The sequence below is a fragment of the Aspergillus foveolatus genome, assembly GCF_047715535.1.
Source record: "Aspergillus foveolatus strain CBS 279.81 unplaced genomic scaffold BDW70scaffold_24, whole genome shotgun sequence".
Lineage (NCBI taxonomy): Eukaryota > Fungi > Ascomycota > Eurotiomycetes > Eurotiales > Aspergillaceae > Aspergillus > Aspergillus foveolatus.
In genome coordinates this window covers 120,725-141,891 of record NW_027396088.1, presented here as the reverse complement: position 1 = coordinate 141,891, position 21,167 = coordinate 120,725, and the positions used below count along the sequence as shown (strand labels likewise).

Here is a 21,167-nt window from a genome sequence, read left to right as displayed (position 1 = left end):
ATCATCGGCAGAGCTTCAGGGTCTAGAATTTCAAACCGTGGAGGACCCTTTGCGCGCAAAAAGTAGGTTCTTGGTTTCTGTATAGAAATAAACTTCTTTCATGAATGTATCCCTACAGCAAGTCAACCAACGCGCTCTCCTAGACGGCAACAAGATATACAAAGAATCTGACACCAAGAGTATAAGAGAGAATAGAAGCGGCCACCAGTTGAGCACAGAGGCAGGTATGTACTTGGATTTTCGTCTACTCTTTTGTCTTTGGCTCCTTTTGCTTCTTTTGCACAGACAAAAACGTTTCCTCTCCCCTCCGCTGTACCTTGATCTCATACTCGTCATCCATAAAGTCCTTCAACCGCAGCTCTGTCGTCCTCCCGAGTCCTTCCAGCTCATCCAGTCGCTCAAGCGTCGCCGCCAGATGCTCCTCAAATTCAGGGTCACTGCAGACCGAGCGAAAGGCGTTCTGCATTGGCACCGAATCCGCCCTTACAATGGCGTCGGCGTCAATCGCGATGATGTTCATCTCATCCAGCTTCTTGATCAGATCGGCTCGGGTCATGAGCTCTTGCGCCTTGTGCAGGGCGATGCCCGGTAGTCCAGAGATGTAATGCGTTCGGTCTTTGGCCTTTTCCAGCTCGACGAGCGTCTTGCCGAGGAGCATTGCGCCGGACTATTCCTTGTTAGCCGGTGTTACTCCTGATATCGCGGGGGGAACTTACCGAGAGATCCTGCTGATCCTCGGCCTTGTCGTCCATCTCGGCTCCCAGAATCCAGCATTTACACAGCAGCCAGCGCTTCTCTTTCTCACAAATGGCGTGACAGGTCTTGAGCATGTCCTGGGACCGGGCGACCTGGTCCAGGTGGATCAGGCGCCCTCCGACCAGACTATAGACCTGGTCCAGCATGCTAGCGGGCACGTCCTCGCGGAAAGCGTTCCGCCTAAACGCTCTGAGCGACTTCATAGCCAGGTCCTTGGGGATGTCCTGGATGTTGAGGACACGCATCCGCGTCGCATGGAGTCTCAGCATCTCAGTCGTGCGGTACTGGTCACTGGTAAAAACGACGGTCACGAGTCCGCTAGCAGCCCACATTTCTGCGCGCTGCTGGAGCAGGTCTATGAGCTGCTGCCCTTCAGGACTGTCCGGCAGATAGTGCAGATTATTGATCATCAAGATCAGCGGTCGATCGCTCTCCTTCCGACGCAGCGCCACCTTCTCCAGCTTGTTCAGCGCACGTTCGATATCCAGCAATGGCGTCGAATCACGCGGACCTCGGATACTAAACATCCCACCGATATAGTCCTCATGGTACTCGTAGTCAATCGCTTTGCCCAGCCTCAGCCTGAATACCTCAATATCGCCATGTGCTTCCAGCATCCCCACTCCGTCCCCATGGACCTTTTGCATGCTCTCCAGAAGCATGCTTGTCTTACCCGTCCCCTTCTCGCCGAAGAGTAAGTAGTAATGTCCCTTCACCTTTCCACTGACAATATTATCGATCAGTGCCTGCTCCGGCCTCGTCACCCGGAACTTGGTCTCGTCGTCACTGTCAATCCCTTCCTCGAGGGTGTACCCGTGCTGCGCGAGGGCCGCAAGCTCCAGCGACGAGAAGCCAGGCGAGAAGGCATTGTCGATCTTCCGCAGGACCAGCCATTTGTAGAAGACGTGGTACGAGTAGCCTGCTACACCGAGCATAAGCAACGCGGCGATTGTGGTCGCTCCATTCTCAAGGAATTTGCGCACGATGCCGGGCTCCTCTTCTGGCAGGCGCGTTCGCCCGCGGTGACAGCGGGGAGGGAGATTGGCGCGCCACGATACTGATGATCGGAGCGGTCTGCCCTTGAATAGGCGGAACCAGATTCCTGGACTCTAGTCAATCTTTAGAATTCTTAAGAGCGAGAGGAGGTATTACTACCGTATCTGTCGACGCGTATTCGCGGCATCCTCACGGTCGCAAGAAGACAGAGAAAAAGTGCTGCCTTGTCACAAAGACAAGGCTTGGCGCCAAGAAACGGTTGAGAGGAACCCTATGCAGGAGGGAGCGGAGAGAGGGAGGGCAATGGCGGTATGATCTCAAGTGAAATCAAGCATAAATCTATGAAGATGGACTCGGAATATTGTCACGGCTGGAGGGCGGGTCTGGTTTACCGGTCTGGCGCAGACTCTGGGTGAATGTTATTGAAAGGGAGTAGGTATGGATAGGGATATACTTCTGCCCATAGGGACACTACCGTGTATAATAGAGGAGATCCCAACCATAACAAATATTATATTTTTCTATCTTGCGGATAAGCCGGGTAAATGATGCCATTCGACGCCTTAAGACACTCGTCTAAGGCTGAGTACGCTAAAACGGTTGAAAACCCCAGTCGCTAGCTAGCGTGTAATCAGTTCTATGCTATAGATAAACGCCTTCAGCAGCCTCTCTGCTTTACCTTTATCATCCACGCCAAACCAGACTCAAGAAACCAACCAACCCATGGTCGACCTCTTCACCACCAGGCAGTTGACTGAGGACCTCTACCGGCCTCTCCAGCTTCAGATGGACCCTCCTCTCTTGATCACCGGCTGCCTCCCACTCGACACTTGCAAGATTATCTTTGCCCAAGGCTACCTTGGCAAAGACACTGTTACTCAGCCTCAATCTAGGCTTGAAGCGGATCTTCGCACACCCAGGCTTGACGGGCGTTAGACCGACCAGCTCGGCACAGTACTCGTAAATCGGCACGCTCCCCCACGCATGGCAGTCCGAGCGCTGGCGGACGTCGTCCTCTTCCCACGTAGTGAGATTCTGCGCCAGCATCTTGCGGTACGGCTTCCAGGCCTCTTTCCTCCAAAAGGATTCGTACATATCGTCTCCGGCTGCGGAGAAGGCACGCAGCGCGTAGAAGCGCATCATGTAGCTGCATCTGGAGAACCGTTGGTCCGCGAACGACTGCTTGAGCAGTCGGGAGCAGTCGTCTGGTAGAGCAGCCCCGGAGAGAATGGCAAACACTTGAGTGTGCTGCGAGTATGCATCGTCGCCTGCTAGATCGGCCGTGGAGTCTGTAAAATAATGCCCGTCGTAGCAGTGGCGCCGGACTGCCGTCTGCAACGAGACCGCGCGCGCCTCATACTCCGCCGCGTACCCGAGTCTCCCGAGATCCCGGACTAACTGTGCTGTTCTCTGTAGGACGTATGCGTATAGAAGACTGAAATACGTATGCCGATTTGATCTTCTGCCGGAAGTTGGCACCCCCTTATCTGGGTGCTCGTCTGTTGCACCCCAGGTAGTGACCCAATCGACGTACTGCCATACATCTTCGGGAAGACCGCTGACGAGACCAAGCTGATCTATATGGCTCTCAAAGAACTCGAGAACCCCGTCGATCCTCGGTAGGAACGAACGCGTGTACGCTCTGTCCCCAAAGAAGAGGAAATGGTCCGCGACTTGCAGGATCCAGTACAGAGAGAAGCCGGCTATAATTTGGGGGACGTGCGAGGGGAACCGAGACTGCGTGAGCCCCTCAGATGTTATCGACGCTGCATAGTTTGTGATCGCCTGCCGCATGAGTCTGTCGTCACCGGAGAGGTAGTAGTGGAACAAGCCCACGGAACGACTGTCGCCCGAGTACTGCAGCTGTTCATAGAACGGACAGTCGGCGTACCCGTCGAACATGCAGTTGCGCATCGTGCGGATCGAGACATCCCAGATTCGAGCGCTATCCGGGTCGCTGGGGTTGGCGAAAGTCGCCTTGACGGCTAACGGGTAGTTTACCTGTCTTGCTATCAAGGATTCCAGAGCAACCGGTTCGGATCCAACTGTAATCTCAACGCGGAGGAGGCGGAAAGTGCGAAACCAGAATGGTTCGTATGTGGTAGTTTCCCCGTAAGCTGGGATATCCAGCTGGATCTCATCATAAGGACCGATTAAGTGGCCATTTTCTGCATCGACGCGGTCGTCCTTTGTCCGAAAAAATGGGTATGCGCGTGGGTTTAGCTCGTAGCCTTCAGAGTATGTGGCCTTTAAGCGGATGGAGGACGCTCTGCCCGTGGATTTGAAAGTCCAGCGGAGAAAGGCCGTTGAGTGCACCGCTGCCTGCAGGTCGAGGGCGTGTGACGAGCCTGCTGGCAGAAGCAGGGGCTTCTCGCTCTGACTGAGGCCGGCCAGCCATTCCTCCTCAGCAAGTATGCTGCTGCATGAACGGATGGTGTCCACCGCAACACTGCTCTCCTCGTGCATTGGGATCAGCCGTGGACGTAGCCTCCATGGTGCTAGCTCTCCATTCAATGTCCTGATGCCGTGCAGAGTCGGGGTTATCGGCGCGGACAGCTCGACTGGCGCGACGCGCTCGTTGATCTGCCGGGGTCAGTATACCGGGGTAAACGACAACTAAAGAACTGGGAAACTGTACATGAAGAAACGGATCGTCCACCAGCCCCGTAGGAAACAGTCTACTCTTATCGACCTGCGCTTCCCAAGCCTCGGTCCTTGCCGTATCGAGCTCAACAGCTTCATTGTCTGTCTCAACAGCGCCGACAACCGTCAATCCCGGCAACGCGGTCCGCTGAAAAGGCATTGCAGCTCTCGTCACGAAGAAATAGCGAAGCACATCGAATTGCACTGTATTCTTTCCTTGTCGCAGATAGGGCGCTATGTCGATCGTGTCATAGTACCAGATCCAGGGACTTGACCGCGTCGGTCCGACAGCCACGCGCTCCCCATTCACGAAGAGTTTGTACCGCGTATCTGCTGAGATATGGAGGAGAGCCCTTGCCGGTGGTGAGGAGAGGGAGAAGCGCCTGTTGAAGCGCACGATTCGACCGGCAGTGTTTTTATTCGCTGGCGGAGAATCGATCCAGTTGGGAACCCAGATCCAATTGGATTGGAGGGCGTTGATGATCTAGGTTGTTCCATTAGACGTCTGTGACGGGAACCAAAGGGATGGAATGGATACTCTCTGTTCATCGGGGGATACTCGCTGCATCTTGTCTGGCTCAAGAATCAGTGACAGCAGATCGCCAGTGGCAAGGCCCTACTGGCATATATATTCTTCCCCTCACCACCCCTGATTGCGGGGTCGTAGCCTCGGTATGCTTTATGCCGATACTTGTACATTGTGTGCTGCCCATTTTCTCTCCGCAATACTGTCATGACATTCCCCTTTATGGTTATGTATAGAACTGCATTTCATCCTACAAATATACCAACAGGGCCTCTGAAGCACTGACGGTGAAACTGGCCTGCCCCCCTTGCACAGTAGCGGTCTCAAGGACCTCGTCCCCCTCTAATACACAATCCCCATTACCAAAAGTCTGCCCAGCAACCGTTGGAGACTCTCCCCGATCCACCCGAGACGTCGAGTATGGTGCCGTTAACCTCTTCGCAGTCACCGCAGCCGAAGTCAATCCAGTCAACGTATATGTCTGGCTCGGACGCGTCCCGCTGGTATAGTACTCGGAGTTATACAGCAAAAATTTTACAGGAGCGCCGTCTTTGTAGATAGCGTACGCTGCATAGGAAGTGCTCTGGTCGTCCACGGCCGCGATATGGTCGGCTTGCGCCAGTGCCATGGTCGCAAAGTACGCCCCGTAGTAGGGGGCACCAGTCGTGTATCGTCCCCACCAGCAGTACTGGCAGTTGCCGATGGTGCCTTGGTGGAAGTACAGCGCCTGCAGTCACTTAGTATTGTGAATGACAACAGCTTCTGGTGGATGTGAGATGTACCTCCGTGCCCATGGTGACCAGCTGCATCACATAGTCTACAATCCACAGCGCCGCCCCAAAGGTTGGACTGATGCCCCCGCCGCCTTGTGTAGCTGATGCAGAATATACTGTTAGGCCACTGAAATTATATAAAATGAAATAGTAATGCTTGGGATGCACGCACCCGAATTGGTCTCCCCAAATACGTGCGCTTTGCCAACAGCATTCGCAGCCTCAACCTCACCCCTAAACCCGGCAATCTGCGCTGCGATCCCGCTGTGGCTCATGAGCGCAGCCAAATCTGCTGTACTCTGCGACTGGGGATAATTATGGGAGGAGTATTCCTTCACGTACACATTTGCCTCTCCCTCTTCCTGCGACAACTCCTGGATGCTCATGGGCGAGGTCCCAAAGTATACACCAGCCGAGATGAGATCGGTCACCGAGAGGTTGCCGCACACGGCGTCTTGCCAGGAGATCTGGGAAGCATAGTCTGCCGATGCCGTCCAGGAAGCCCCGTTCGCTATGGGATCATCGTCCGTGAAGACTGTTGACCATCAGTACCTCTGATCCTCTAGCCTCCGTCGACGGGAGTACAGACAATTCGGCTCATTTCCCAATTCGATAGCCTGCAGATTGCCCATCTCGCTGACTGCCCTACTCGCGGCGCTGATCGTGTTCTCGATGTCATTCAGCCGGCGGTTCAAGCCTAAGACCACGCTTCCACTATACTCCGATGCCAGGGTGATGAACGACGGGCCGTATGTGAGTGACAATGGCGCGTCAGCAGGATCGTCGACGGAGTAGGTGACTGCTTCGCTGGAGGCTGCGTCGTATGTGGCGCGGTCTCTGCCCCTGATGAGTGGACTGCCAGGTGGAGGAGTTTAGTCGCGGTAGCACGTACTGTGTAGTCCCCCCGATCCTCATGGGCGGCCATGTCCCCGTCAAGTCCTTCAGGTTCTCCAGGCAAGTCGTCGTCGCGGGGACGTCGTTGAAGTACCCGGGGAAGGTGAAGAACTCCAGTCTAGAGAGAACCTGATTGGTAAAGTAATCCTGCTGGAGAGACGTGCTAGGACTCACGAAACTCCCACCGGGGCTGCAGAGAGCTGGTTACTAGCATTCGCTGGCGGCGTCGAGGGCACATTGAACGTCAGGGCCATTACACCGAACGCGGTATGGCTCAGGAACCATGCGACAGAGAATCGAGAGGCCATTGTTGCTATTGATTGGAGTCGATCTAAACTCTAGAGCGGCAACCACAGTGTGCCTCCTTATCAGTTATTAGGGTTAAATACTGCTCTTTGCCGCCCTCTCTCCGCACCCATGGCCTGTTTGTCGCCTACCATTGGACGAAAACTCCTCGGGGAAGCTGGAAGGATGACGCACTAGATAGTGCAGTAAGCGCTGATCCGGCCATATAAATCTCGGTATATTGCCCAGCGGGGTCAACGATGGTCAGTGAGGGGCTGGGGGGATAACCGAATTCCGCCAGTTAGAAGCTTGTGTTGTATAAGCGCACTTGGCTGGGATCATCCCATTGGCTATGAGACCATACTAATTGCAGATACTAGGGGGCCTCCATGGGGATAATTCCGGTGGGCATGTCCGGGGTATTGTTGTGCCTGTGCAGGATATATGATTGCGGGGTATGACAGCTGATCAGGCTGTTTTTGGAGGTGTTTTCGATTCCTTGTCAGTTGAACAGGGGCGCCTTGATATTGTCTCATTGATTTTGTGCTGCTAGTAGCCAAGGAAAGTCTTCTGTATTCGAGAGTCGTCATGGCCGAGAAGGTAGGGACTGAGAGGCTGGAAGAAACCACCACGGTCGACAAGGATGAGGCCAACAGCAAGGGACAGCCGCTCATGCGGTCGGAGCTTGACAATCTCAGTATCTGGGAGAGTCTGCGGAGATATAAGGTGGTGACCACGATTGCCATGGTGGCTGCCTTCAGTGCGTCGCTCGACGGATACCGTACGACACGAATCTCCATATGTTCATAGAAACGATGCTGATGCTGGCTCGACGCAGAGATCAACCTGAACGGCGGGATCGTCTCCAATAAGGGTTTCATCCGACAAATGACCAACCCGGAAACATCGATCATTGAGGGAAAGTACATCTCGGCTTGGAGTGGGATCCAGTCGGCTGGACAGACTGTTGGGCAGATTGTACGCTCTCTACTCCATTACTCCTTAGATAGACACTAATACACTGGTGCAGCTGCTGCAGTATGCAGCCGATCGATACGGACGCAAGGTCGCTCTTTATATCATATTCCTCGCCTTTGTGATAGTACGTCCTTATACACACTCTGCTTTTTACCAAGCTGACAAGGACCGAATGATAGAGTGTCTGCATTGAATCTGTTACAACTCACTGGGCTCACTGGCTTGTCGCGAAGCTTTTCTCGGGAATGGGTGTCGGCATGCTGCAATCAACCATGCCTCTATACATTTCGGAGCTTTCGCCGACACAGCTAAGAGGGTTCCTCATCAACGCCTATAGCTTGTCAGTGCCCTCTTTCTATCTTCAGTAGGACTCAAGCTGACTGGTTGGCAGCTGGTTCGTCATCGGCCAGCTCTTCGCCTCCGTTGCCCTAGACCGTCTGAACGCCTCTGATCCTTATAATTTCCGGACACCGATTTACACACAGGTGAGTCGCTGATTTGATTCTGGCACAGATATGTATTTAGTTAACCTGTGTAGTGGGCAATGGTCGGTCTCGCTGGCATCATCTTCGTCCTCCTCCCTGAGTCCCCCTGGTGGCTCGTTGGAAAGGACCGCCATGAGAGGGCGTCGAAAGTGCTCCGTCTCTGCAATGGGCGTGTGCAGGGCTATGATGTTCAAGAGCAGATCGTCTGGATTTCCCTTGACCTTTACAACCGACCAGTCTATGCTAATGGGCAAACAGGGGATAATGACCGCTACAATCGCCACAGAACGCAACATCGCTGCCCGAGACAAACAGCAAGGTAGATGGGCAGTCTTCCAAGGCCGGAATCTCCTTCGGTTTATTATCGCCGGTTGGCCCAAGATCACGCAGCAGTTTGTGGGATTGTCAGTGTTTAACAGCAATGTCACTTATTTTTGTACGTGCTCTTTACCTTTACCCTCGGACCGAAGATGGAGACGGTTGATAACATAGAGGGTAGTCCAATACGCTGGCAACTCGGACCCCTTCCTCGTCACACTCATCCTCTCATGCGTGCAAATTATCTCGATGATCGTGACCAGCACGCTCACGGATCGATTCGGCCGGAGACCGTTGACGGTGTATCCCTACGGCGTCACGGTTCTTTCTGTCCTGGCGCTGGGGATAGTGGGGTGTTTTGATTATACCAAGAGCTCGTTAAGCTCTTTGCTTGTACATACTTCCTCCTTCCTTGATACCCTTTCCCTGCGTCCTGGACGTATATCAATACTGAATCTCCGCGCAGATTTTCTTCGCTTGCCTCGCCACCTTTTCGACAACCGGTGCGTCCGCAATCGGGTATGCCTACGCAGCGGAGATTCCTTCTCAGCGGCTGCGCGCTCAAACAGCAGCTTTCTCACTGGCGCTGTCGAATATGGTCGCTATCCTGTTTAGCTTCTGTACCCCCCAGATGATCAACGGTGAAGCCACGCAATGGGGGGTTAGGACTGGTTTCTTGTACATATCCCGTCTATTGTTACGGTAATCGCAGTAGAGGCGAAATATGCTAATGGTTAATACAGCTTCGCCGCTACCGGATCGATTTCCGTCGTTATCGCGTGGTTTATTCTGCCTGAGGTCACCAGACGGACGCCGGCGGAGATTGACGAGCTGTATGGCTACCTCATCCTGTTCGATAACTCTGTGTTGAAAACTAACTAATATTGGATTTGCAGGTTTGAGAAGAAAGTTAATCTGCGCAAGTTCGATAAGTACGTGACTGATGTGCAGATCAATGCGGCTGGGCAGGAGAAAGGGGATGGAACGGTATAAGATATGTTTGAGGGAGTAATAGGTTTAGTAGTGGTTTAGCTGGCAGTGCAGAGACTCGTTCACCGAATTGAGAGTCATTGGCAGTAGAAATTTGGCTGTTGTAGTTGCTGGGCTGTTTCCAGATAGGGTTCGATAGACTGACTTGCAGTACATCAAGCAACAAAGTCACTTTGATTTCATGTGTCATAGTTCTAGGACAATGGCTTCTATCACGTGTAGTTTGAGATAGCGCTTAGAGCAATGTTTATCGTACATAGATCTCGGCGAGATAGATCCAACTGGTGTCAGCCAAGTAACTAGCGAGCTAACTGCAGGAAGCCGGATCGACTCTATCCTCGGTAGCACGCCAATCCTGCAGAAGTGATAAATAATCGCTGTTCCATTGGATACTGGCCTTACCCAAGGGGAGATTTGATCTGCTTATTCCCCCGGACACGGCACCCCCCTGGCAGTGTCGTTCTTGTAGAACTACTGCTGGGGATCACCGTATTTTGCAAGTTCATCCATTGAATAACCTTATGAACTCACGGCATAATTTTGTCAGACAAATTAGCCCTCGCGTGGCCTTTAGTAGTCTCTTTGATCATCTCCACAGTTATCGAAAGACGACACCTGAGCACACTACATGATACCCCGGGCTCATGGCTCGCTTGGGTATTTATCCTAGAAAAGAAAAAAGGAAGGAAACAGAAAGAAAAAGGCTTCCAATGTTAAGACAAGCTGCAGGATCTCTGGCCGCATAGTGCAAGAAATCAGCGTCTCGCACCTTGTCGCTGGAATAACAGCCTCTGCACGCAAAGGTCCCTAAGGGGCGCTGGCACGAGATCTTCAGCATCCCGGACTACCGCTTCGCCAGTCTATTCTTTTGCATGTATGTACCGGCCGACTAGGCATTCTTGACCACCGAGTACTAACCCAATGTCCACAGTGGGAACAGGCCACAAAAAATGCCCCGGACGGAACCTGTCGCACTTTAGAATCAGCAAGCTTGCTGCAACCCTGCTACGTGATTACGAATCTATCGTGTAGATCCGGCGAGGGGTTGGATTAACGAAGCATTTCATCACAACTGGCCTTGGTGAGTTAGGAGGCATACGACTCTATAGCTGATCCGCAACCAGATATTTTTTAGTATTCAATCAAAGTCCAGCTGTCAGATACTCGCAGCGCGATGTCTAGATATCTTGTAAGTGACCGTCTTTGGCCACTGTAAGGGTCCAGGTTTTTGCCTTTACGTCGCATGCATCCTCGGCCATAACTCGTTCAAAACCCGCTTGCTCTCAACTCGCACAGCTAGATGCCTGACCTAACCACTTTCCTACAAGAAGAAGAAGCTGTAGCGGCGACTGGCACTATTTCCAGTCGGGGTCGGTTCAATACTGGTCGAAGCTGAAGCCGACGTGCTTGAGACGCTCGCTGGAGACGACGAGGAAGCGGAGGCAGTCCCAGACGTAGATTCATGCTCCACCGTCGATGTGGACGTAGAGGTCCCAGTCGGAGAAGAAGTGGCAGATGATGCAGCAGTTGTCTCACCCTTTGAAATGCTCGTCGTGCTGGACGTAGTCCCATTCGACCAAAGATCCGACGTCACCTCGCCGATGGCGTACATAGACCACGCCTCGCTTCCACCACCTAGGCTGTCAGCGTTCTCAAGCGGCTGTTTTGCCGGCTCACTCACAGGCATCCGGCGCATACCCCGGACACTGCGCGGTACACTGATCGTCATCGACCAGATCGTCCTTTGCCGGATCGACGTCTCCACAATAGCAATCGGTCTCCTTGACAGCCGCATAGTCCCCGATATTATACCCGGCCTCGGTGCATTGGTTAAGGCAGTGGCCGATCGATTGGAAAACGTACGTGCCGAGATTTTCGAAGGAGCCAGGAGTGCTGAAGCAGCCGACGTAGGAGGACTCTTGACTAGCGGAGGCGAAGAAGGCACATGGCAGCACCGCCAGAAGACTAGAAGTGAGCTTCATAGCGTAATGAGCTGTTATATTCTTTAAAAGTAAGAAAAGTAAAAGAGAAGAAAAGAAACCGAGAAGAAGTGAGGTGATTCAGATGAGCGCGCAAGGATTTTAAAAAGGAGCTGAGCCGTAGCAAGTTGTGGGCTTGGTGGAGTGGCTGCGATTCAGGGACGTAACCAATGATCTCTCGATGCGAGCTTAGCACCTGGATCGATATAGATTTAGACCCACTAGTTATTATTGGTGAGATTTCTGTATCTGGATTAATTCTGCCAAATTCGTGTCGAGTACTACCAATGGTACCGTTGTGCAAAAAATATAATCTTCGGTTTCTACTTGTTTTGGAGACGAACGGAAACGAGACCCTAGACATCCGCTCACAACTGGAAGGAGAACGGTGATGACAGGGCTCAACGATGGTCATTATTATCATGTTATTAAGTAGTAGGTTGTGATACCGGTATTTGTATTATCCAGCCTGTCAAAGCTGATCTTCTATCCTGCAGGTTGGTCCTTTGTGCATGCGCTCAACTACCTAAAATGGTGTCTGACATCGGTCAAATCTGCAGATAAACACGATGGCCTTGGGCACTAGAAAGACCTTGTCGCAATATCCGTCAGAAGATATACGAAAACCCGTTACTGAATGCGACTATACTAATTTCATCATTGATTCTAGTCGACCAATTGAGGAATCGGAAGTTGATGGCAAATCCATTGTGATTATCCAAAATCTGACCTATCTCGAACAGAAATGTCAGTATTGGGGTTACATACACAGCTTCCCGATAAAGTAAACTGTGTCGCTGAGCTGCTTTGAATGTCCCTCTTTTCTCGAAACTCTCACATCAGGGCTGTCGAGAACGTGAAGCCAGGTTGAATCGTTCCTTCTGAGCGGCCTCTGGCGCCTAGCATATGCATTAGCCATTCCGGTACTGGAATACCCGGTTTTGCATCATCAGAAATGATGGTCCTGCTTACGCTGGACTGAAGTGCTGGATAGATCGCTGACTGAATGAGCTCCCAACGTGCATGTCATGGATCTGGAGCAGCTGTATGATATGCCAGGAAACGGGGGTAAATGGACAGTACGGCAATAAGGACAGGAGAGAGTCACGGCATAGACTCATCGACGCTTTTGTCAATTTCATGAGTTCCGGAGAGTCTGATCCGCTTAGAGTTGTGTCACTGCTGCTCTTGTTACCGGAAGAAGACATCCTGCCCTAGTCTCGCCTGATGGAGTTACTACTGATCCCTATCACAGGTCCATACCAGGAAGACCGGCCCACGAAAGGAAATTGATCCAGACTCTAGTTTCAAAGCCACTGAGTAATTTCACAAGAAGAAAGATATCGCACCCCAGAATAACGTTAATCACGTCAGGATCGTGTCAAAATGAGTGCCGTGTTGCTGACTCGCTAATAAGCTAAATGAAACTTGTCTTTTTATATCATGCCCTGATACCGGCCAATGCTAGCCAAGAAGGACTATATGAGGACTGATCCTGTAAAAGACGTGCTAATGAGAATGGGACTTTTAGTTTTGCTTGTAGTTATGACTCGGACGGCCCTGGGTGAGTTGCGCCGACGGGTTTCAGGGCGTGGGATATATGAATTTCGCTACACAGTTTTCTTTGAATAGATTAGGTTCTCAGGGAATGGAGATAGTATTTGATTACTATATATATTGTACTCATATGAACCACTATGAACCAATGTGAACCAATGTAAATTAATGTGACTGCAGAAGAGTCATTTTATGTCCTCATATAAGCAAACAAATAGCAAGCTAGGAACTTCGCTTCCCCATCCTCATACGAAACTGTTTCCCATGAATGTACATCAAAATCGTGGCAGATAGGAAGGCGGAATGGATCCCAGCGATGATCAAGAAGGTATTGCGCGGTCCGCAAGCCTTGACCCAATCTACAACGAATAGAGAGAACGAAAGCCCGTGGGTGTCTATACCAGTCAGTCCGTATAGGGTAGTATATCCCGGCAAGGAAGTCTTACTCTTCATCAAACTTAGGACCACCTGTGTTCCGATCGCATTGGCTTTATGGCAGTCTAGACAGTACGTCACCGCAATCGTACTCCCCAGTATACAGCCAAAGTAGATCGCCCCAAAAGAGAATGTTGGGATGAACCAGTGAGTGCGAAGCTGAATGCTCCAGCCGTAACTGGCGAGTCCTAACGTCGACACAAGTACTGCCGGGATCATCATCAGGAGCCGGGTCTCAGGCTCGTACACGCCGTTATTGCGGTATGCCTTGACTCTAGCCAGGATATCAGATACTTTCCCGCCGATAACGCTGCCCAAGATCGTTCCTATTAGAGGACTGAGATAGAGCAAACCCGCCTGAATCGGCGTAAACCCGTATCCGCCTACTGACTGGAACAGATGCGCTATTGTCTCGGCGAGCACGGCGAGCCAGCCCAGTGAGAGGGCGTACACCATGGCGGACCAGAGAAGGGGTGGGGACTTGAGAAGTGCCAGGGGTCTCAGTGTGAGACTGAGCCAGCCGGCCGAGGAGAGACGCCCATTCCATATGCTGAGCGTGTGAGAGAACCGTAGCGGAGGCGAGATGCGGAGGTTCTCGGTGTAGAGTTCGCCCGGCATTTGGGGGGTTATGGCGTCTTCCTACGTGTTCTTAGTACCGTTTGACTGGCCGTGTGGGGGGCGTACCTTGTAGTCTCTCGCCCAGTACGTCTCCCTTGCAAAAAGAAATAGACAGCTGAAGCAGGCTCCCGACGCAATGGTGAGTATCCTGGTACTATCAGCAATCATGCATACACTATCATACGAGCGAGAAGAGAGTAGACATACCACAGCACCCACCGCCACCCTAAGCGTTGAATGACCCCCGCCCCAATCAAGGGTGACAGACTCTTTCCACCGGCCAAAAGCAGCATATAGATGCCCAATCTGAACCCCCTCTCCTGAGGCGTATAGATTTCTGAGATACTCACCGAGACCAGAAACTCGCCGGGTGCTGCGGCGAAGCCCTGCACGAACCGAGCAAGAATAATACTCGCATACGACGGACTAGCAGCAGCCCAAGCAGAAGAGGCAATAAGCAAAGCAGAGCCAGCCACATAAACGAGACGTCTCCCGAAGAGCATTGCGGTTGGAGATCCCATCAGTGCGCCGAAACCGAGGCCCAGCATGTAGATGCCGATTGTGAAGGAGACCTTCTGCAGGTCTACGCCGAATGAAGAGGAAATAGAGGGAAAGCCTGTTGCCAGAATCGGAGCAAGAGCTGCAGCTAGAAAGCTGTTGATACCGACTGCATAAAGGAGGGCACCGCGTCTCCAGGAAGGCCAGTTGAGGGGGTCGTTTGGGGAGGAGTTATTGTTGGTAACATTAGGCACTGGGGCCGGGATCGATTCAACATCTGATGTACGCTGAAAAAGGAACCAGCGCGTTCCAGGCTGGACGCTGGAGAACCAGACTTGCGTTCCTGGGAGTGATCAGATATGGTGGCAGGGTCGGATGAAACAGGCGACGTACCAGGAGTATGGGAGACATCCTGCTCGAGGACTTGTACTTGACCTTTGATGTCCATTGACAGTAAATTATTGAACTTTCCGAATAAGACTGCTTACGGATTGCAGGTACTAGCTCAAACCTGTCCTTAGGGGTTGATTTGGAATGGAAAGACGTGTCTATATGTATGCGCCGCCGGTCCCAAGGTTAGAGGGCTTGCTCAATTAGCTCTAGATCGTTGGGCGCTCGAACTTAACATTCCTTACCTTAGACCGGCCTAGACCTTATGGTTCTTCTTTTGTCTGTTGAATTTTAGCCATTTCATTTCGGCTTGAAATAAGGTGGTGCTGCGTGAGTACCACTCGGGGCAGCCCTACTCCCAAGGTCCCCTGTTTCTCTCAACTAATTCATAGCAAGGCCACCAACCCACAGCTCCGAATCTATACTGCAATTCAATACCTGGAAGGAGACCAAAGGCTCCATAAGCAGGTTATGGCGTTGCAGCATTCCCTTGATCTCCCGTGTCCTGGTCCATAATTGGTTACAAACTGGTGGCGCCGCAGCTGACCATAGCATCTGCCCAGCATCGCATAGAACGACAAGTGGTTCGCGAGTGATTTCCTGCAATATGAGGCGGCTTTTGTCGCCGCTCGATCACGAGATCTAATTCTCCAAGGTCCAGCAAGGGACGTGGCGAAGAGGTATGCAACAAGTGGGTTGGCAGCCAACAACCGGGGTCGAGAGCACCACAAAAGGATGTTCTATACACACCAAGGGGCGAATAGGAACCTAATAGGCCGATCCAGACTATAAGCTCAATGCTTAGCTGTGTCTAGATGAGAAAGCTTGAGTAGCATTTCAGTCGGAAGGACTGCAATGCCTACGCCCCCTTGCGTCAGGGCTGATCCAGCCCTTAGCCAGACAATTATGAATCGCTCGCTAGGAATCTCATCTGGCCTGGTCCCTGGAGAAGTCCGCTGCGATAAGCAGTCTGCGAGGAGTCTGGCGTTATAAGCAGGAACGATGATTTGTGATTTCGGACCGTCAAGCTGGGCAGGAGAATGGAGAGCCATATACAGTACCTCCAAGCAGAGATCATTCAACGACTGCCGTACTTTGGAAGCTAGTTTGCACTTTCATTCCACAAGGATCGGTATTTAGGCCCAATGGACCTTGCTGCGGCCCAGCAGATAGACAGCCTAACCATTTGCCCGACGCCTTAGGTACAAGGCAATCATGCTATCTATGGACTGAGTCGTGCTACCCAGGTTGAGATGCTTATTTACCTCTATCTATTCAATAACAGCGTGGTGCAGTCACCCCAGGCTCGGAAATATGTACCGGTGATGATTTGTCTAGCTACGTTTTGCTCCCCCCCAGACTAGACGAAGATCAACAGCCAAGCACGAATATTCCCCCACATGAGGCCGATCTGTCAAACACGAAATGTCGATGATCTGCATTTCCCACGCGAACGGGCTCTGGAAGCGCCGCGATGCAATGGAGGGGAGGCGAGTTAGAGACCGAACAGATTCTGGAAATCCCCATACACCACTAGATATAATAGACTCGGTATTTTGCAAAGCCTCTCGCGTTGTCTATTCATTACATCGTCCTCAAGCAGGCATTGCAAGTGATCCACTCTTCGGTGACCATGTCGGCTCTCCACTTAGCTTTGCTTTAGTTCGGTACAAACAGCGCCGAGCAGCGCCCACATTTCCGACGTTATTCTTAAAGTGCACAGAGCAATCACCCTGGAAGCAGGCGCAGCGAAGATGTCCCCTCTGTACCGCTTCGTGGTCATTTTGCTGGCCGCTTGCGTCGCGGTTGTCGATGGGTATGTTGAAACGCCCCTAAACTCGGTAGCCAAAGGAGCGTATGTAGGGGCCCCTGCTAACTAGGCATACAGAGAGATAATTGTCTATCCATACAGATATCAACAGCCCGCCAATGGTCCCGATCTCCACCACTACACCTCCAACTCAACGTGTCTAACTCTAGCGCCCTCAACTCCAACCGCAATATTTGACTATAGAACCGAAGTTGGCGGGTATCCCTTTCTGGATGTAGCCTCAATTTCTAGCCCTGATGCAATTCAGATAGAGGCAAAGTACTCCGAGGCCAGAAGCGGCTTAGACGAGCCCTTCGCCGACGGGCCCTGGACATTCAGCAACGGACTTGCCAATAGCTTTCGAGTCGAGACTTTCAATATCACCCGTCCCGGGCATATTGAGTCATTCTTTCAGCAAGGTGGGCAGCGCTGGCAGAGACTGCGGTTGCTGAACGATGACACTACTGTGCGTCTCTGCGGCGTGGGTATCCGCTCCCTCAATGAGCGGACAGAGGTAGAACAATTACCTGGTTACTTTGCATCCTCAAACCCACTATACAATGAGATCTGGGCGCTGGGTGCACGAACGGTTCAGCAAGCTTGCATCGAAAAGGGAACAGCGCCGACGACGTGGGAGGTCACGCCTGACGGTGTTCTTCTTCGCGGGCAGCAATCTGCGCAGTCAGCTCTGGGGGCTTCGCTCGCAAACTACACGATGACCTTCAAGACAAAAATCATACGTGGAGGGATCGGGTGGAGGGTTGCCACCTCGCTGATGGGGTATGGACTCACTTTGGTGCTGACCAGCGAGTACCCTGAACATTCGACCTTCCTGAATACCAATCGGACCCTCGTGCCGCCGAGTACGCTTGCTGTCGGCTATGGATTCAATATTGTTAACCAGACGACATTAACTACGGGGCGTGTTTCTTACTTTCCTCTTTCCTTCGACGTTAAAGAGGGCGAGTGGCTACATATGTCGACAAAGATCACCCCTAAGGGTTATATCGTCTCGATCAACAACGAGACGACCATTGACGTGCCTCTGAACGAGTTGCACTTGGTCACTAACGCCCAATTCTCTGCGGGAAGTGCCTACGCCGGGTCATGGGGTTTCGCCCCATACCAAGACCAGCTCGCGTACGTGAAAGATGTGGCCGTGCACTCGCGAAACGGCACTCTTCTCTACCACAATGCCATGAAGGACGAATCTGTCCTGGAGGAGTATGGCGTCTCGACAAATCCAGCCTCCGTCTGCCTCGACGGCGCCAAACGCGATCGGCTCGTTTGGAGTGGTGATTTCGCGCACACCCAGCGCATTATTAGTGCCAGCACAAACCGTTCCGACTTGATTAAGGGGACGCTGGAGTTCATCCTAGATCGCCAGGAAGAATCAGGCCCTAGCACTGGTTTGTTCGCCATGTCGCCTGGCATGGGCCATGCAGCCAAGTATGCAAGTGTCTACAAGTCTTACGGACTGCTGGACTACCAGATGCTGTTTCTTAACAGCCTCGCGCGGTATTATCTCGACTGTGCAGATATCAAATTCATTCATGAGTACTGGGAGAAAATTGAAGCTGGCGTTGAAGCTATGATACCTCTTATAGATGATGCATCGGGACTCGCAACAGCAGGTTCATTAGGGGCCTTCTTTGTGGGCGATAGCAACGGCACTGCTGCGTCTGCTCTGCTGGTATATACCCTGACCCGTATGGCTGAGGTGGCAGAGCTCATGGGAAAACCAGACACCGCGAGTCGATGGAAAGAGAGAGCAACGGATCTTTCCTTTGCTGTCAACCAGCAGCTGTGGAACAAGAGCCTTGGGACATACAGTTCCAGTCTCACTGGGCTAAACGAATCCTCACTTATCGGAACAGCGTGGGCAATCCTCTCTAATACAGCAAATTCCAGTCAAGCCGATTCCTCCATCGCAGCGCTATCAAATCTTCGTCTGGGAATTGGATACAAAACGACTTCTCATACTGCCTCAGACCCGTCAACGAACCTCTCTCCGAACCTGTCGGGCTTCCTCCTCGAGGCACTCTTCAAACATGCTCGAAGCCAACAATACCATGCCGCCACAGTAGAGGCAATCGACGTGCTACTGAATGGTCTCTGGGCTGCAATGACTGACAAAGATGAATACTACACAGGGACATCGTGGGAGTACTTATACCCAGACGGCCGACCTGGCCTGGACCTCTTTACCTCTCTTGCCCACCCGTGGGGCGGGGCGCCAACGTATGTACTCACCGAGTATCTGCTCGGCATCCAGCCAACCAGCCCGGGTTTTATAGAATGGGCGTTCCGGCCTGTGATAACTGGCATGGGCCTGTCCTGGGTGGAAGGGAGGGTTCCGACACCGCGGGGGAGTATCAATACTGGTTGGGTAGTCGAGAACGGGACGGAGATCAGGTTGCATATTTGTGCACCGGCTGGAACGAGGGGGATCTTTAGTATTCCGATGTCAGCGACAAAGTGTCTGGTTAACAATCGAGTCCAGTCGGAAAATTGTGGTGAAAGCGGTGTCCATGTGGATGTTCGAGGTGGGAAGTGCTCGCACATCGCAGTGTCTCTAGCCGACCTTAGCTTATCAGCTGTGCCTAAATAAGACGCTGCACAAAGACAAAGAAATATCTGATAATTGGCTGTGAACTACTGTATGATACAGAAATGGGCTTACTATACATGATATCGGTAGTACCAACCAAGCCTCTATAGCTACCGATGTCAACAAACAAGGCAGATTCTACGGCTACCCACTCCTGTCAGCATCATGGAACGGGCATTCCACTACAGTACAATGGCTCATGAGTCGGCACGCCGACTTTAATGCCCAAGGTGGCAGTGCCCTACAGGAAGCATCGTCTAGAGGCCACACCGCCGTAGTAGAGTTGCTCCTCAACCATGGAGTAGATATCAATGCGCAATGCGGTTCCTTCGACACCGCCGTAGACGCCTCCGCACATAACGGTCATATAGAAGTCTTGAATATCCTTCTCGATCGAGGCGCTGAGCTAAATGCAGGCTGCGGCCGATTCAGCACTGCCCTCCAGGCAGCTTGCGCGGGAGCACAGGAGTCGATTGCCCATTTTCTCCTTGCAAAGGGGGCGGATGTGCATACTCAAGGAGGAGAGCTTGGGAATGCGTTGCAGGCCGCAGCGTTACATGGGCTAAAGAAAGTTGTCCATGCTCTGCTGGCGCATGGCTCTGATCCCAAGACCGAGGGGGAAGAGTATGGCTTGCCTCTCCAGGCCGCAGCAATAGCTGGGACCGAGAGTGTGGTTAGGTTATTACTCGATAGTGGTGCCGATGTCAATGCCCACGGTGGGCTATATGGTAACGCGCTCCAGGCAGCTTTATCTTTTGGGCATCGACGAACGGCTCGGCTGTTATTGCAACAGGGCGCCGATATCTATTGCCAAGGCGGCCGATATGGAAATGCTTTGCAAGCAGAGTGCCTGGGCGGCCTTGCGGATATGGTACAGATATTGCTGGACAGGGCATTGATGTTAATATCCAAGGCCGGAAATATGGTCGTTCGGGGCCACGAGGCAGTAATCAAACTTTTATTAGGCAGAAATGTCGACGTAAAAAGCACAGGGTGGACGACATGGTAATGCACTAGAGGCAGCCAGATATGCTAGTCACTGCGAGATCGCGCGGATTTTGCACGCTGCGGGTGGTGTATCGGCTGCCAATATCTGACTATATCGTGTATAATGACTACCTCTAACTTTTTCAACCGAATCTTCCAGCACGTCAAGCACTGAATAACTCTCTGGCTCCTTGTCATGACTAAGTTGGTAGCTCCTGTCTTGCAACTTTGTCGAAAATTCGCGTTGACTTCAAAGAATCATACTGATCTGCGCTGGTGTGAAGACCTCCCAGACTTCGTCGGTCTTAGGGCAAGCAGGATCGTTCCAACTGTGCCATTCTGGATAATCTATAAAGATTGTATGCGTGAGACTGCGGCATATCTCGTCCGTTCCATTAGATAGGAAGTCCTGAAGTTGCTCCTCTGCTGGGCGCGTCTCGTGCTTCGACCCTAAACTGCCTCCCCTCTTGGACAGATTCTTCACACGAATCATCTCTAGATACAACGAAAACAAATATGCCCAGCACAACCACTCTATTCTCCTCGTTGTCCCCGTTTTCCCACACCACAGTTATCTTCTCCTCCAGATTTCCCTCCAGCAGGCGCCGATGCCCCTCTGAAACACCCAGTCGCACTTT

General features: G+C 52.1%; 6 protein-coding genes across 6 annotated transcripts; 2 read left to right on the top strand and 4 right to left on the bottom strand.

The window, feature by feature from the left end:
- Positions 1–72: 72 nt before the first annotated feature.
- On the bottom strand, positions 73–1,902 carry BDW70DRAFT_52054 (ATP-binding protein). Its single transcript, XM_073744186.1, has 2 exons — positions 717–1,902; positions 73–667 (listed from the first exon to the last, which is right to left on the bottom strand). Exons 1-2 carry the CDS (start codon positions 1,689–1,691, stop codon positions 245–247), a joined length of 1,398 nt encoding a protein of 465 aa, XP_073595943.1. The 5' UTR covers positions 1,692–1,902; the 3' UTR covers positions 73–244.
- A 534-nt stretch (positions 1,903–2,436) lies between these two features.
- Positions 2,437–6,896, bottom strand: BDW70DRAFT_168206 (Six-hairpin glycosidase-like protein; the record flags this gene model as incomplete). The annotated part of the gene is made up of 9 exons (XM_073742398.1): positions 2,437–4,335; positions 4,391–4,879; positions 4,934–4,963; positions 5,184–5,648; positions 5,704–5,795; positions 5,867–6,229; positions 6,284–6,531; positions 6,587–6,706; positions 6,763–6,896. The coding sequence occupies 9 exons, from the start codon at positions 6,894–6,896 to the stop codon at positions 2,437–2,439; spliced, it is 3,840 nt and encodes a 1,279-aa protein (XP_073595942.1).
- A 565-nt stretch (positions 6,897–7,461) lies between these two features.
- On the top strand, positions 7,462–9,647 carry BDW70DRAFT_150286 (general substrate transporter; the record flags this gene model as incomplete). The annotated part of the gene is made up of 11 exons (XM_073739135.1): positions 7,462–7,654; positions 7,712–7,851; positions 7,904–7,975; positions 8,031–8,191; positions 8,243–8,336; positions 8,390–8,539; positions 8,595–8,772; positions 8,836–9,047; positions 9,121–9,332; positions 9,398–9,487; positions 9,551–9,647. The coding sequence occupies 11 exons, from the start codon at positions 7,462–7,464 to the stop codon at positions 9,645–9,647; spliced, it is 1,599 nt and encodes a 532-aa protein (XP_073595941.1).
- A 1,112-nt stretch (positions 9,648–10,759) lies between these two features.
- On the bottom strand, positions 10,760–11,709 carry BDW70DRAFT_136330 (WSC domain-containing protein). The gene is made up of 2 exons (XM_073736840.1): positions 11,326–11,709; positions 10,760–11,279 (listed from the first exon to the last, which is right to left on the bottom strand). Exons 1-2 carry the CDS (start codon positions 11,624–11,626, stop codon positions 10,966–10,968), a joined length of 615 nt encoding a protein of 204 aa, XP_073595940.1. The 5' UTR covers positions 11,627–11,709; the 3' UTR covers positions 10,760–10,965.
- Positions 11,710–12,231: 522 nt separating this feature from the next.
- Positions 12,232–15,179, bottom strand: BDW70DRAFT_168205 (major facilitator superfamily domain-containing protein; the record flags this gene model as incomplete). The annotated part of the gene is made up of 6 exons (XM_073742397.1): positions 12,232–12,357; positions 12,887–12,939; positions 13,627–14,254; positions 14,300–14,381; positions 14,441–15,074; positions 15,125–15,179. 6 exons carry the CDS (start codon positions 15,177–15,179, stop codon positions 12,232–12,234), a joined length of 1,578 nt encoding a protein of 525 aa, XP_073595939.1.
- A 1,367-nt stretch (positions 15,180–16,546) lies between these two features.
- Positions 16,547–19,510, top strand: BDW70DRAFT_150284 (Six-hairpin glycosidase-like protein; the record flags this gene model as incomplete). Its single annotated transcript, XM_073739134.1, has 8 exons — positions 16,547–16,615; positions 16,668–16,672; positions 16,809–16,937; positions 17,184–17,671; positions 17,891–18,488; positions 18,597–18,769; positions 18,833–19,346; positions 19,411–19,510. 8 exons carry the CDS (start codon positions 16,547–16,549, stop codon positions 19,508–19,510), a joined length of 2,076 nt encoding a protein of 691 aa, XP_073595938.1.
- Between the last annotated feature and the right edge of the window lie 1,657 nt (positions 19,511–21,167).